The sequence below is a fragment of the Falco peregrinus genome, chromosome Z (assembly GCF_023634155.1).
Source record: "Falco peregrinus isolate bFalPer1 chromosome Z, bFalPer1.pri, whole genome shotgun sequence".
NCBI classification, from domain to species: domain Eukaryota; kingdom Metazoa; phylum Chordata; class Aves; order Falconiformes; family Falconidae; genus Falco; species Falco peregrinus.
Genome location: NC_073739.1, coordinates 31,169,122 through 31,183,763, shown reverse-complemented (window position 1 = coordinate 31,183,763; position 14,642 = coordinate 31,169,122). Strand labels below are relative to the sequence as shown.

General features: G+C 38.3%; 1 protein-coding gene across 2 annotated transcripts in view; it reads left to right on the top strand.

Moving 5' to 3' along the window:
• Positions 1 to 14,642, top strand: part of GAK (cyclin G associated kinase) — a 77,142-nt gene that overhangs the window by 41,125 nt on the left and 21,375 nt on the right. The window contains exons 14-21 of one of the 2 annotated variants that reach the window (XM_055791491.1): positions 1,260 to 1,382; positions 4,801 to 4,934; positions 6,174 to 6,368; positions 7,141 to 7,258; positions 9,604 to 9,683; positions 10,056 to 10,249; positions 12,128 to 12,286; positions 14,161 to 14,631. In XM_055791491.1, the coding sequence (XP_055647466.1) occupies positions 1,260 to 1,382; positions 4,801 to 4,934; positions 6,174 to 6,368; positions 7,141 to 7,258; positions 9,604 to 9,683; positions 10,056 to 10,249; positions 12,128 to 12,286; positions 14,161 to 14,631 (1,474 nt within the window). Of the gene's footprint in view, positions 1 to 1,259; positions 1,383 to 4,800; positions 4,935 to 6,173; positions 6,369 to 7,140; positions 7,259 to 9,603; positions 9,684 to 10,055; positions 10,250 to 12,127; positions 12,287 to 14,157; positions 14,632 to 14,642 lie in introns of both variants that reach the window. The other variant, XM_055791490.1, reaches the window with a different exon arrangement.

Here is a 14,642-nt window from a genome sequence, read left to right as displayed (position 1 = left end):
TCCTGCTTGCTCAAGGAGGTTGTGCATTCTCCATCATTCTGCTAATGATCAGAACATTTTGAACTTACAACATTACCTTCTCTGCGTTGACTGTTTTATGGTATGCATTGTGTAACAGAACTAGTGTTTGGGCAGGAAGTAAATGGTAAATCAGAAAAAAGTGAGTTCTCTTTGCTCTTTTTGAATACACTTGCTTTTCTAGAGTGGTTTCTGGTTTGTAGTTGTAACACTGCAGTATGAATCTTTTACTGCTGTTCTAATATTTGAGATGTAATGAAGCCCACATCGAATCATGTTATGAACAGAAATATAAAGACTGCTTGTGTTACCTTTTATTCGTTCAGTGGTGATTTTGCATAAACTTTCACTAACAAAAGAACTTTCAATTTAAATACATCAGAGTGACACTTCCTGAAACTGCCTTCATTTTTATTTAAAATACTAGAATATAGTGAAATGCTATAGGAGTCTTTGTATATCAGACTGTTTTTGTGCCAAGCTGAGGACAAAAGACTGAAAGAAACAATCTCATTGAGAATTTTCTGTAATACTTGGTTATTTCAGTAATTCATCTCAGAATAACCCTTGAACTCTTTTATCTGGGTAAGAAGACATGCTGCTGATAGAAAAACTTGGTCTTCTACATTCAGCAGTTGTGATCCTAGCTAAAAAGAAATAGAAAACTCTTGCTGTCTAAGTTGTTTTCTTGGTCCTGGCACAACATCTGCTCTTCAGATGTTGCAAGTGCTTAAGGATCAGGTTTCATATACTGCATTCTAACTGGACAGCTGATTCTAAGAATATAGACTTTCAGCAATGAAGCTGATTATTCAGTAGTGTTTTGCAATACTAATTGCAGAAGGGATGTTAATCAACTGTTGAGGTTTTTTGAGTAATGAACAAGTGTAAAAGCAAACGAAGTCTGGTTTGGTTTCTATTTTTGGTTAGGAATATGTGCATGGATTGAGTTGAAAGCTGTTTTACTTTATTCCTTGCTCTAAGAAAATTTCAGATAGGAATCTGAGTTGTTGATTCTTCTAGTGCAGCAGATGATAAACAGGACTGGAGTTTTATTGCATTGCATCCTATAAAGTCGTGCTTACACTGTATGAGACTGCTTTTCTTGAGCAGCTTGCTTAATTTCTACCTGAAGGTGGCATTAAAGTCTAAAATTGCCTCTTACATGCACAGTTTATGCTATGCAAATGTATGTGAAGATGTGATCTTGTTTCTCACCTCTGCTGTCTCTCTCACTGCAGGTTTCTGAATGTGGCTGGCCAGCAAGACGAGCGCCAAATCTTCAGAATCTTTATAGCATATGCAAGAATATGCATTTGTGGCTGAAACAGGACCAGAAAAATGTTTGCATTGTGCACTGCCTTGTAAGAAATTGGTTTGAATCTAAAGTGTGTTGCTCAATGCAGCTTTAAATTGTGAATAATAAATTGTATGCTAGTATTCACTCAGTTTGTGAAGATTACTGGCTTTCTTCACTGTGAGGCCAAGAGGCAGTTCTATCTGGCTGTGTCTTTAGGAAAGTTACTTGCAGACATTTTCTCTTCAGGCAATTAGTAAGGTAGTTTAGCCCTTGCTTACTTGCATGTAGCATGGAAGGCAGTAAGTATATAGGAGGGGTTAAGACAAAACAGCCTTTGGGAGAAACACTCTGCTCTACTATTTGTTTGCTCTACTATAAATGGAGCTCTGTGTTTGCTCCATTTTATTGTTCATATTTTCTGAGTGACAGCTGAGTGTGTACAGCATTTCCCACTACGGTCTGCTTGGAATGTAATCTGTATCTGCAGAATTGCAGAAAGTGACTGAGACTTTTTGCCCAACTTGCTTTTGCTGACAGCAGACTGCTATATAACTTCCGCTGTTCTCTAATGTATTGTTAACCTTGATATAACCCAAAAGAGCAGTAAATCTCTGGGTAGAGCCAATTCATGTCAAATGTGTGTGTGTGTGGGAAATAATTTAAAAAATACTTACTATACTCAGGATCTGAAAACATGAGGTTACTCTTATGTTTGTGTAAGAGTATTGCATGTGGTATTTTGATATTCATATTTTCCTGCAGAGTAAAAAGAGAAACATGACAGTTGTTACAAGGCTTATGATGCTGCTAGAAAGCATTCAAAACCAGTCCTTTGATGTGATATAGTAGTCTATATGGAATATCACTATCAGAGCCTAAAAGAGGATTTGTTAATCTGGTATAGTGTACTTCCTTAAACAGAGTTTTGCAAGGAAAAAATTGGTTAATGCCAGCTCCTGAAAACCAATCGGATTTTCAGTGCTGCTGTGAGGTTAGGAATCTAGTTCTATATTAACATGATACGTATGTTATCAAGTAGGGAAGAGACAGATGTGGTGAATTAGCGCTAGTTTTTGTAACATCTTTCCCTTAAAGTGTTTCCTTTAAGGTACCTAACTCATTAATTTTCTTCAGATGTGAGGGAAGCTTGTATATGTATGGCTGCGTGCCCAATGTGATGTAAAGAGCATAGACCAGAGCTACTAGAAATGAATAGTAGTTGCAAAATGTGTCCTGGATTCACTTAGCTGGAAATTTTGTAGATTTCAAAGTTAGCACTCTTTTTTTTTTAACCTAGATTTCCTTTGTCTGGTAGAGATAGAATATTTTAGTCTAATAAACTTCCTTGAATAACAAAACATAAGAGTTGCTTCTTGTAAAGGTGGAACTGCTTCTAGCTGGCCAAGATTCAGGTAGGGCTTCCTGGTCTTTTGATCTTTACTGCAGAGGTTTGCAGTAATACAGTGAATTGTTAAATTTTTACTTGTTCTCAACTGGATTATTCAAATTAGAAGCAGTTGAAAACAAGGTTTAGGTGACAGCTCCTTGCTTCAGCTAGTTATGTCTTTCTCCACTGGCAGTGACTGGGATCAGTTTTTTAAGGGGCATCCTGTTCTGATGATATCGCAAGACTGTAGCACGTATGCCAGAGGCTGGAGTAACTCCTGGATACGTGCAGTAATACTTTGTGTAATTGTTTGGGGCCATGCAGTGATGGTCGTCCTTGAAAACTCGCACAGCTTTAAGAAGGTGTGAGTACAAAGATCATCTTCATGGAACTTAATGGCAAAGAGACTTGCAGTTGGGTGTGCTGCTGCTCTCTAAGTGTGCTTGAGTGTTCCTTCAGGTAGTTTTATCTGACCTGTGTTTAAATCAACCAAGCTGAGATAATCTTGCATGCACTATGAAAAGTTATGTTTAATATTTATTTTATTTAATATTATTTTATGAAGGTTATTTCGTTTCAAAATAGTTCAGACACAAAACTCCTCTGTCTTTTTGAGGCTTTGGAACAAAACTTAACTCAAAATGTATCTTTTTCCAATCATTGTTTTTTACGGCAGCCTTCGTGATTGTTTATGCCTGAGGATTTTATACTTTCGTAGCCAAGATCTATCATCCTTGTAAAATCATACAAGGAAAAGTTGAAATTCCTACTGTCTCGTCTCCCTATAGGAGTGCAAAGTTTTGTTTCTATTCTGCAACTTTAGAAAGCTTCTTTCTGAAGTGCAAAGTTCTGTCATCAAATTTGTTTACTAATGAATAAGATACTCTTTATTTTGAATGATGTATTTTTAGCTGTAAAGTTGTCTTTTAAATCTTGTAAAGTTGTTGTCTGACTACCTGCTGTAGTTGCAAAGGGTTTGCTGTGACTTGCTAGCTGACCTCCTTGGACAATGATTTTTCTCCCCTTGGTGTGGTGCTGTAATTTGGAAGTGGGTTTTTAATGCAAGGGTACATAGGTCACTGCTTGTCATGCTGGTCAGTGTTGTTTCATTCTTCCCTTGCATTCATTAATGTTTTGTCCTAAGTGTAGGCCTTTCCGCGTAGGGGCCATGTTTTTGTTGCATTTGTGTGAAATTTAACTGAAAAGCCGGATCCAGACCATGTAATCATAAACTAGTTTAGTGACTTCTGGAAATCATTGGGCTTGCTAGGTACACCAGCAGTAAGAATACTGATTTGTTGAACTGATCTTTAAAGATCTGGCTTTTATGGTGCTGGCAGATCTTGTCTTCACTGATGTAAGTAATGGTTGGAATTAAAGCCTGGCACTGAGGGAAATGCCTGTTAAAACAAGTTGAGGAAAAACACTTCCCTCTTTCCCATTTCCACACTTACATGCCAAATGATCACCAACAGAAAATCTGTTCTGTGTTGCTAGCAAAAAAACTTGACAGGTCTTGTTCTGTGAACCATTATTTCTTTCTGAATCTTCAGTCTTTTATGATGTAGGGATTAATCTGGGCTGTGTGTAGCTGTGGGCCCTGCAGAAAGATGTTCAGTGTTCTAATTTCCTTCTTGGCGTTTCATGGTAATCTATTACCTCAGGCAGTTTCAGGCAGAAGACTAAAGAGTTTTTAGTGTGGCTTAGTTCTTCTGAATCTTAGGACGCCTCTTGTAGCAAAAATCCATGGTTATCAGCCGAAAATAGCACTGAGCTGGAGTTACAGGTAGCAGCCAGGAAATAAATGTAAAGATAGTAGTGGTAGTAAGGTAATAAGCATCAACTGGAAATATCAGTGTTAAGTTAAAGCAACTATTCGCATTTGAGCAAGCAGATAATATGTAGTATCCTTTGTAGTGTGTAGAAATAAAAAGAAAACATTGCACATTCAGATAGAAAGTGCAAATCTGACGATTGCAGTAGTCCTTGGACTTCATTACACTAAATAAGGAGATAGCATGCTCTTCACTAACTTCTGTAATGCTTTTTCCACTGGGTTTAATAACAGTCACAATTATTTATTTTTTTTTTGTAGGATGGGAGAGCTGCATCTGCTGTTGTAGTTTGTTCTTTTTTGTGTTTCTGCCGTCTCTTCACTACTGCTGAAGCTGCAGTTTATATGTTCAGTATGAAACGCTGTCCTCCTGGCATTTGGCCCTCTCATAAGAGGTATGGTATCAGTCTGTAGGTACTGTTGAAGCAAGTCATTATGCAATTGTGAATATGCTACTGTTTTTACAGGATGCTTTTTAGGAAAATAAATTGTTTCAATTGTGTCTGTGTTTGAATGGCAAAATGCTTGGAATATATTATGAGTAAGGAAAGTAATTCTGAATTTTGTGAGCCCTTGAGTTACTTGTGATGCTTTTATTAAAAGTGAGTCAAGTATGACCTGTAGTGAAGAAATGTCAGGAATGAAAATAAGGGTATGCAGTGCTTTTGAATGCTCTATTTAAAGTATAAAATCCTCTTGCACGTGTGTAAGGCTTATTCCACTTTTACTAGTTTATTAGAACAGGTTTTGCTGTGTCTGAACACTGCAGGTTCTATGGAAAGACCACTAACAATTTTTGTTTAGGTAGGGGATGCCTTCTGCTTTTTTAAAGGAGTGCATGAAGAGGTGACTTTCATATACTTTGAATATTTTAAACTGATTATTAGATTTAATTTGATAGATCTTATAACAATGAAGTCTTAGTAGCAAGTGACACTGGCAGTAAGGGTGATTCCTACAAAAAGGGTTAGATTTAGAAATGTGAGAAGTAAGGATTAGTTAAATATAAGTGACATTATGCTGTTGTGCAGATTTACTTTTAGTATATTTAATGGGTTGTCTACAAGATAACATATTAATGAGGATGAATTAAAGTCCTTAGGAAGCTTTGAGTTACTAGCTTCAGAACTGCTATGCAACTTCAATCAGTTATGTGCAAGATAATAAATAGTTCTCCTTGTTTGGTGTTTTAAAGCCTTTGGAAGGAGTGGCTAGTTTGTTTTACAACTGAATATATGTAAGGCTGCAGACCTAAAGCAATGTCTAGAGTTGTCTGGAAGGTGGGACACAGGTGCACGTGAGTTCATATGCAGTGCTGTATTCAGTTTTCTGGGCAGTGCATTTTTCCATTGTGGTGCAGCCATCAGGCTTTTGTACAGAAACTGTTTCTGCCCTTAAATTGGGAGGCCAGCTAGGGATCATAAATATTTCTCCATGTTTCCATTTCATTTTCCTGTTGTGAATTCCTATCAGACCTGAAAATGTGGTTGCTGAAAATGCTGTTCCCAGTGTTTTTATTGTTACCATTTGTCACTGCTCAGTGGCTGGGTATGAACAGAAGTAACTCAGCTGTGTGTTTACCTATTTTTACAATTTGTTTTCTGGCTAAATGAGTACCTCTTTGTTTTTGCTAGATACATCGAATATATGTGTGACATGATGGCTGAAGAACCCATTATTCCTCACAGCAAGCCCATCCTTGTGAGATCAATAGTCATGACTCCAGTTCCTCTTTTCAGTAAGCAGCGTAATGGCTGCAGGCCTTTCTGTGAAGTTTATGTGGGAGATGAGAGAGTAACCACTACCTCCCAGGAATATGACAAAATGAGGTAAGTACAGGTTATGATTTGCTCTGAAACAGCACATTACGTTTTTCTGGACCGCCTTAAATATTAAGTGCTCACTGTTAAGAGAAAGCATGATCTTGCGTGTCCCAGCTGAGCCCAAAGCTTCTTTAACATGTGACAACAGCTCCTCTGTCCACTTTTTCTTGTGGAAGAGACAACGTAGTTACAATAGCAGCTTATATTTGTTCCTGCAAAAAGTGGGGATGATGGTGGGGTTGGCACAGTGGACATGGCACAGCAGAGGTGAACAAGAGCCTCTTTCCTCTCACTCCATGTGATGTGAACTGGGAAGACTGATTCCTGGTGTACATGTACTGAATTGAACACCATGTTTCAGTCATGGAAACAATTAGGATCCCACAGGCATGGTAGCTGTAAGGGGAGTGCTTGTTAGCCCTTGTACAGCTCTGGTATCTGCAGTTGTAATACAGCACAGGAATTGCAAAGGGTACGAACAGTATTAGGTGTAGGTAGTCACAGAGAGAGGAAAGATGAGAGAATACCTCTAGCTTTCCTATAAATCCAAGCCCCTTAAGGAGTTTAATGAATTTGAAGAGAGCAGGAACAGAAACAGCTGTGGGGTGTTACAGAGCAGCTTTTAAATTTTAATCATTTAGAGCAAATTCTCTGTAATAAGAACTTGAAGCAGTTTTTTATGGGTTGATATTGAAGGCCTTGGAGAAACAAAACAAAACATAAGGTAATACATTATTTTTAAAAAATGAAATTAACTGTGGTTATGTTTTTTCTTTAGAGAGTTTAAAATTGAAGATGGGAAAGCAGTAATTCCGCTAGGTATAACAGTCCAGGGCGATGTTCTCATTGTGATCTATCATGCCAGGTCAACACTAGGAGGCCGACTACAAGCTAAGGTAATGATAAATGTAACAGCCTGCATGGAAGATTTGCTTTTTCTTGTTACAATTTTGTATTTGTGTTTGTGATCTCATTAAGTACATGGCTTTATTTCCTTTTCTTTGTTCAAAGACATGTGAGGTTTTCATGCACTTGGGAATTCAGCTTTTTCAAGGCTAATGTGTATGTCCGTTCTTAGTGCTCTGCATGTAGGTGCTTTGGTAAGCATTTCTTGAGATTACTTCAGTAGTGATATTCACTATATTTGCACGGAAAGCCTCCACACAGTAAAAAAGTGGAATTTCAGGGACTGCCTGCACATAAGAGGCTAGAAGAAACCATGTGGTTTTGTATCCTGTTTCTAGAGCTAGGTCAAGTTTTTATAGCAAGCTTTCTTACTAGTCTTTGTTTTCTTAGGCAGAATGCATGTTTCCTTTAATTCAACTATGGATGCAAGTGTATTGCAGGATCCCAAAAAACTTGCTAATGAAGCCTGTCTTCCAATTTCTAAGAATGAAGCATGGGATTTTTTTTTTCTTCTAGATGAGTAACCCAAATTAAACTTGGAGATCCATGTAGAAGATAGGAAGGGGTAGTGCAAAGTTTAGGATAACTTAAAGCATTGTGAAAATCGATCCAGGGGTTCTTCAGACAGTTTCCATACATCTGGGGCAAACAAGCATATTCATACATATCTACTACTACTGAAATAAATGGTTTCCCCTGTGTTTTTTCTACTTTGTAGAAAGGTGAGTATCAAATCTTGTCATGTTGCAGAGATTCAGAACTTTCTTAATGTCACCAGAGTGCTGTGGGACAGATGCAAGATACTTTAAACCTGAAAGCTCAGTGAAAAGATTCTCTAATGCACAAAGATAACTAGTATATGGTTCAAGATCATCAGTGAAGAAGGCATGCAGCTGGGGAAAATTGAGTTTATACTCCTTGTGCGATCTCGGTTTCAGAGATAAGTTTCTTTGGCATTTATTCACTGATTGGAAGACATTAGGATTTTCCCATCCATCTGCTGTAACTGATACATCAACAGTGTTTGTAATGATCCTGGTGTGGAGCCTTGGTGGAAAGGTATTAAATGTGTCCATAGGTGCATGTCCTCTAAATTGCTCCTTGAAGCTCTGTGCAGAACTCTTACAGAGATCAACCACCACATTTCAATATTGCTGTTACATGCCTAGAGCTGGGCATTGCGAATGGCTCCCACTGGCTCACAGTTAATCTGAGGGGGGATTTCGTTTATCTTCTAGGAAATGTCTTGCATAGCAAGGGATTAAGAAAACTGATTTAATAGGATGTTCAGGTTTTCATGTGTAGACCAGGGTAGGGATGGATGGATCAGAAAAACTTTCTCTGGTATGTCCATGTGTGTTTTATACTGAGGAGCCCAGCACTGGACACAGGACTTCAGATGTGACCTCACTAGTGCTGGATTGAGGGGAAAGATAACCTCCCTCAACCTGCTAGCAGTGCTTTGTCTGTCACTTGACTTTTGGTTATAATGTTCAATAAATGCTCATTTACAAGGAGAACTTCCATAATTCTATTTTAGTCTGTCATATTTACTTGACTGTTACTGTAATACTTTCTTTGTAAGGACTGGCAAGACTATTCCACTTGTGTTGTAACTGAAGCCAGTGAACAAATACATTGTGGATGTATCAGTTTGCTGTAATTTAGATTTGTGTAAGACCAGGAGGTACATTAAACTTCTATAGTAGCATTTTCTGGACTCTCATATGCTGATCAGGCATGGGAAAGTAGTCTTTCTGTCAGCAGAAAAAAATGAGTTGGGAAAGTTGAAAGGCTATAATGAATCAGTTTGGACAAGCCCTATAATTCTCTCTGGGATGGATGGTTGACTTGAAGTTGCATAGGAAAGAGCTCTGCGTTTCTTACGAAGTGTCCGTTAGAATGTGCTACATTTAAAACTGTTCTGAATGGACTCCTGTTTATATGTGTATTTCCTGATTAGTGTATTGCACAATGAGGTTTTCTGGGTGTATGATATTCAGGAAAGCAACAGAGGTCATGCAGTTTCAGCCTCTAGAACAGGGTCTGGAAGTGCTTAACAGACTTTGATAGCCTTAGGTTAGTGAGACATAGCTGGTTTGAGGTCTTTTGGTTTGTTTCTGGTAGTAATAGATTTGTCTACATTCTGTCTCAAGCTGCATTTAAGTCTCTCAAGATAAAGTATACGTAGAATTAAGGTGAAATGGTAGCAAAACAAACACTTTAAAGTATTTTAATACTGAAAATATTTTGTTTTGTAATGAAGGCAGAACACTGTGCAGAATACTAATCGTGTGGATTTATCTATTTTCCCTGTATTTCTTGTTTTCAACAGATGGCTTCAATGAAGATGTTTCAGATACAGTTCCACACAGGTTTTGTGCCCCGAAATGCTACCACAGTGAAATTTGCCAAGTATGTTGACACCTGTTCCTATGTAGGAAACTGGCAGAAGTTTTATTTGAAACTGTTTAGTCTGCCAAACCAACGTGGCAGGGGGAGGAAATATGGTTAGTGTAGGAAGTAAATGACTTTGATTGCAATACGGTTCTTTTGTTTTCTCATCTGAAGGAAACTGAAGGTTTTGTTCATAATACAGCAAAAAAACCCCACATACCAATATACCATCGGTTTAAAATCCATAGAAAAAGTATACAAATACAGCATGATACTAACTGATACTGATACAGCCTGATACTAACTCCTTTAAAAATTTGCCTTGGACTGTGGTGAACTTAATCTAGTTAGCAATCAGTATCAAGAACCTACTTGTATGCATCTTTTCAGGTATGATCTGGATGCCTGTGACATACAAGAAAAATATCCTGATTTATTTCAAGTCAATCTGGAAGTAGAGGTGGAGCCCAGAGGCAGACCTAGCTGTGAACAGCCACCATGGGATAACATGAATATAAAGGGACTGAATCCCAAGATCCTCTTCTCCACCCGAGAGGAGCAACAAGAGATTTTATCAAAATTTGGTAATGAATCTTTTGAAAAACTAGAGAACATGCTAAAGTTTCTAATGTCCTTAACGTTTGAGGCTTTTGTTTCATTTCTGACATTCCTTTAAATGAAAGAAATTTAAAAGGTGTATTTTTTTGTAAATATCACTTAAAATTTTCCATTATATGAAGGAGTATAAATTATCCTTCAATAAGGGATTATAATTTTCCTTGTCTTTACACTTTATCCACTGTCATTACATTTGCTTGCTTTACTATTTGATAGCTATGAATATCCTATTGGCAGGGATTTTAGCAAATGGAATTGTAACAACCAGGATTTGTAGGCAAAATGTCTTGAAAGAACTTCACTTGGCTAACCGGCACCATTATTTCACTTAAAATCATCTGAGCGTTCCTCACAAATGGTCTTAAGAATAAAACATAAAAATATTTTTAATTACGTATAGCCAAGTAATGTCATAATTCAATTTCTCAACTTCTTCTATTGTGCTCCAGCAGATGTTCAGTTTTTCTGGTACTACGTATTCTGTGCTTCATCTGTAGATGTCTGCATTAATTCTGGTTAATGCTGTTCAGGATCTTCCTTCTTCTCCTGGTATCAGTAATGAGCTTTGACATTTTCATTAAGTCTCTTAAACCTTCTCTGTGCTTCCAGAATAAAAAGCATGATGGAGATTACTGTGGTGGTTTTAGTACACCATACACGAGATCTTAGTCTCTGCTCTTAATATGGTACATCTTAATTACATTTCTTTTGGTACAAGGTAGTTGCTGCCGTCTTACTTTTTTTTTTTTTTTTTTTTAGCAGGTTATGTTTGGTTAGTATTATGACATAGATAATTTTCTATTTAACTTAGGTTATGTATATTTTAAAAATCTCTGAACACAACTCACTAAAGTTTCATTGACAATGAGGATTGTAACAATTACTCATTTTTAAAGTTGTTTTCATTTTCTGATAAATGAAATGTAAGAGTTTCAAATCTCACTAAAAATATTTCTTAAAACTGGTGGGAAGGATATAGGATAAGGACGATAGGTTTTATAAAACTTGCTTATTAAAATTGAATTTGTACTATTCCGTTATTAATGACCTTTCATGTATGTTTTCTGAGACAGACTTTTTTCAGCTTCTCTGTAAGCTACAGCTGAGTATGTGGAAAGAGGGTGCTCTACTGGTTTGGTATTTAGATTTAGACAGCTAGCTTTCTTCCAAGGATTCATCACATTCTTTTCAAACAGTGAATGAACACTTACTAATTTAGGGAGTCTACATATTTGCCTTGGAGAAATCTCCTTTTTGAGAGCTGATACAGCAGTAGGTAACTCAGCCTAACTCAGTCTTACACGAGAGTCACATAATCTGGTGACCTCAGTAAAATAATAAATGTAAGGAGTAGTTAATCACAGAACACAGTGTATTACTTAACTCCTTGGAGATGTTTGTTAACAACTGCCATGTTCTTCTCTGGCTTTATACTCTGCTTGGTTGTTTTTTTTCCTGTAGCTGCATTTGCTCTTTCCTGCTGTTCTGTTCTGTATTGCGGATGTTATTCCTAGCTCTTGCATATTCTATACAATGGCACAAGTGAGGTGTCAATTACATTTTCCTTCAAATGTCAGAATGCTTGAGTGCTTTGCTATGAATCTGATGTAATCTGATGTTAAAGTTGAAAACAGGGTCTTGATAGCTTTTGCAGTTGAAACAATAATGCCAATTTCGAATGGAGTGTGAGGGAGGGAATTTTGTGCCTTTGTAGAATAATAGGCACTTTGAGACAGTTGTTGTGGTACAGCAGTCATTCTGTAAGCCAAATACTAGCTGCTATGACCAGGATTGAGTTTTGGAAGTTTCTCCCCAAGGGTTCTGACTTAAATTCTATTTTATAGGGAAACCAGAGCTGCCTAGACAACCAGGTTCAACTGCACAATATGAAGCAGAAGCATCCCAGCTGGAGCAGTCTTCAGAAAGTGCACCTACTGATACAGAATCCCCACACAGCAGTAGTACTGATGCAAATAACTTCTTTCATTCTCTGGACTGGAAAGGTATGGGTTTTCCTCTGAAGTAACTATTTGTTGTGCTTGTTGTCTTATACACCTTCCAATGAGCGCTTAAACCTTCTTATGCAGCAGAAGTCACTATTTCACCAGACCATGACAAAAAGCTATTTAAAGAGTGAGGTCTACAGGCCATTCTGCTTCATTTGTGTAAAGTAATGTTTTTTTGGTGTTGTGTGTGGCTTAAACGCTGAGCTAAGTTTTTCTTTTTCTGCACAAATCTTAACCTTAAAGGTCTGCAAGGAAACCTTTGCCTTCCCACAGCCCCCTTAGGCTGGCTGAGGAACAGAGAAAAAGTAGACTAGCCGGTGGAGTCCAGATCAGTGTTTGGACTGAGAAAATGTAAATTTGTAGTGCATGTGCAAGTCGTTTTTCTGGGTTCTGCTGTATTGGCAAAAATATCAGTAACTGCTCATGCTGTCACTGATGTTATTGTTGAGTTGGAGCAGCAGTTAGTGGTCTGTTGTGGTTTAACCCTAGCTGGCAACTAAGCACCACACAACCACTTGCTCATTTCACACACACCCTGCCCCAGGATGGGGAGGAGAACCAGGGAAAGGGTAAAACTTGAGGGCTGAGATAAGAATAATTTAATAGTTGAAATAAAATAATTAATAATAATAGTAACAATTGTAATGAAAAGAAGGGAGAAGAGGAATAACATCCAAAGGAAAGGAGGAAAAAAACCCCAAGTAATGTACAATTGCTTTGCCAGCCGCTGGCTGATGCCCAGCCAGTCCCCAGGCAGTGATTGGTGGGCCCTGGCCAACTCCCCCAAGTTTATATACTTAGCATCACATTCTGTGGTATGGAGTATCCCTTTGGCTAGTTCAGGCCAGCTGTCCTGGCTGTGTCCCCTCACAATTTCTTGTGCTCCTCCAATCTTCTTGGTGGTAGGGCCTGAGAAACTGGGAAGTCTTTGACTTCCTATAAACATTACTTAGCAACAACTGGAAATGTTAGTATGTTATCCTGTCGTGGCTTAGCCTGAGCTGGTAACTAAGTACCATACAGTCTTTCACTCACCCCAGCCTCACCCAGAAGGATGGGGAGGAGAACTGGAATGTAAAACTTAAGGGTTGAAATAAGAACTGTTTAATAATTGAAATAAAATAAACCCCAAAGAACAATAATAATAACAGTTATGGTGAAAAGGACGGAGGAGAGGAGAGGAATGAAATCCAAAGGGAAGGGAGAAAAGAAAACAAGTGATGCACAGTACGGTTGGTCACCATCCACTGACAGATGCCCTGTCAGTCCCTGAGCAACTATTGGCAGGCCCCAGCTGACCCCTCCCTGTTTATGTACCAAGCATGATGTCCCATGGTATGGAATACCTCTTTGTCTAGTTTGTGTCAGCTGTCCTGGCTGTGCTCCCTCCCAATTTCATATGTCACTCCAGCCCTTTTGCAGGCAAGGCCTGAGAAACTAAAAAGTCCTGGTATAAATATTACCTAGCAACAACTAAAAAGATCAGTGTGTTATCAACACCGTTCTCACACCAAATCCGGAACACAGCACTGCACCAGCTACTAAGAAGAAAATGAACTCTGTTCCAGCTGAAACCAGGACATCTTCTAAGCCATAAGTGGTACTATGTCCACAGGTGAATGTCCAAGTCAGTCTCATTTTGAAAAAGTTCCTAACACCTGACCATGCAGAGTGGCAAGCGTGGTACTGAGCTGCCCCTTTGCCTGCCCTGTATAAAGAGGTGGTAGGCAAAAGTTCTTTTTTCGTCAGTGCTTTTGTGAGCTTTGTTTAATTAATGATTGGTTTCATATGATGTCACTGTGTAAGTCTGTCTTATCCTAGTTGACAGAAGAATCCTGGTAATCTAAAGCTGTTTCTTTTTATTCAAGAAGGAAAAAGTCCAGAAAGTGGAGTAGAGGACAGTTCATCTAAAAATGATCGTGTTCAACTATCTGATGATAGGGAGGAGAGTGATCCTTCAGATGAGGAATTCCCTACATTTCCAGGTGAAGAAAGTGCAGTCGCTGATAATGAAAAAGACTGTGTTACTCCAGAAGGCGAGTTGCTTTTTGAAGCAAATTTTGAAGCTCCATCTGCACCATTACAAAAATCTCTTCCTGAAGAGAATGTAGACTTACTTGGACTACATTCCGACATTTCACCAGAACAGAAACAACCTATCTCAGAAGTAAACTCTTCATCAAGTAATGCAGACTTGCTGAACAATCTGTTTGTGAATAATGCATCACAGATTTCAGAAGGGCCCACTGGAGATCTCCTTGGACAAGGAACAGATTTCTTTTTCAGCAGTCAGTGTCCAGCTGCTACTCAGGGTGTGTCTTCAGCAGCAACCATGTCTTCAGGTACATAAAAT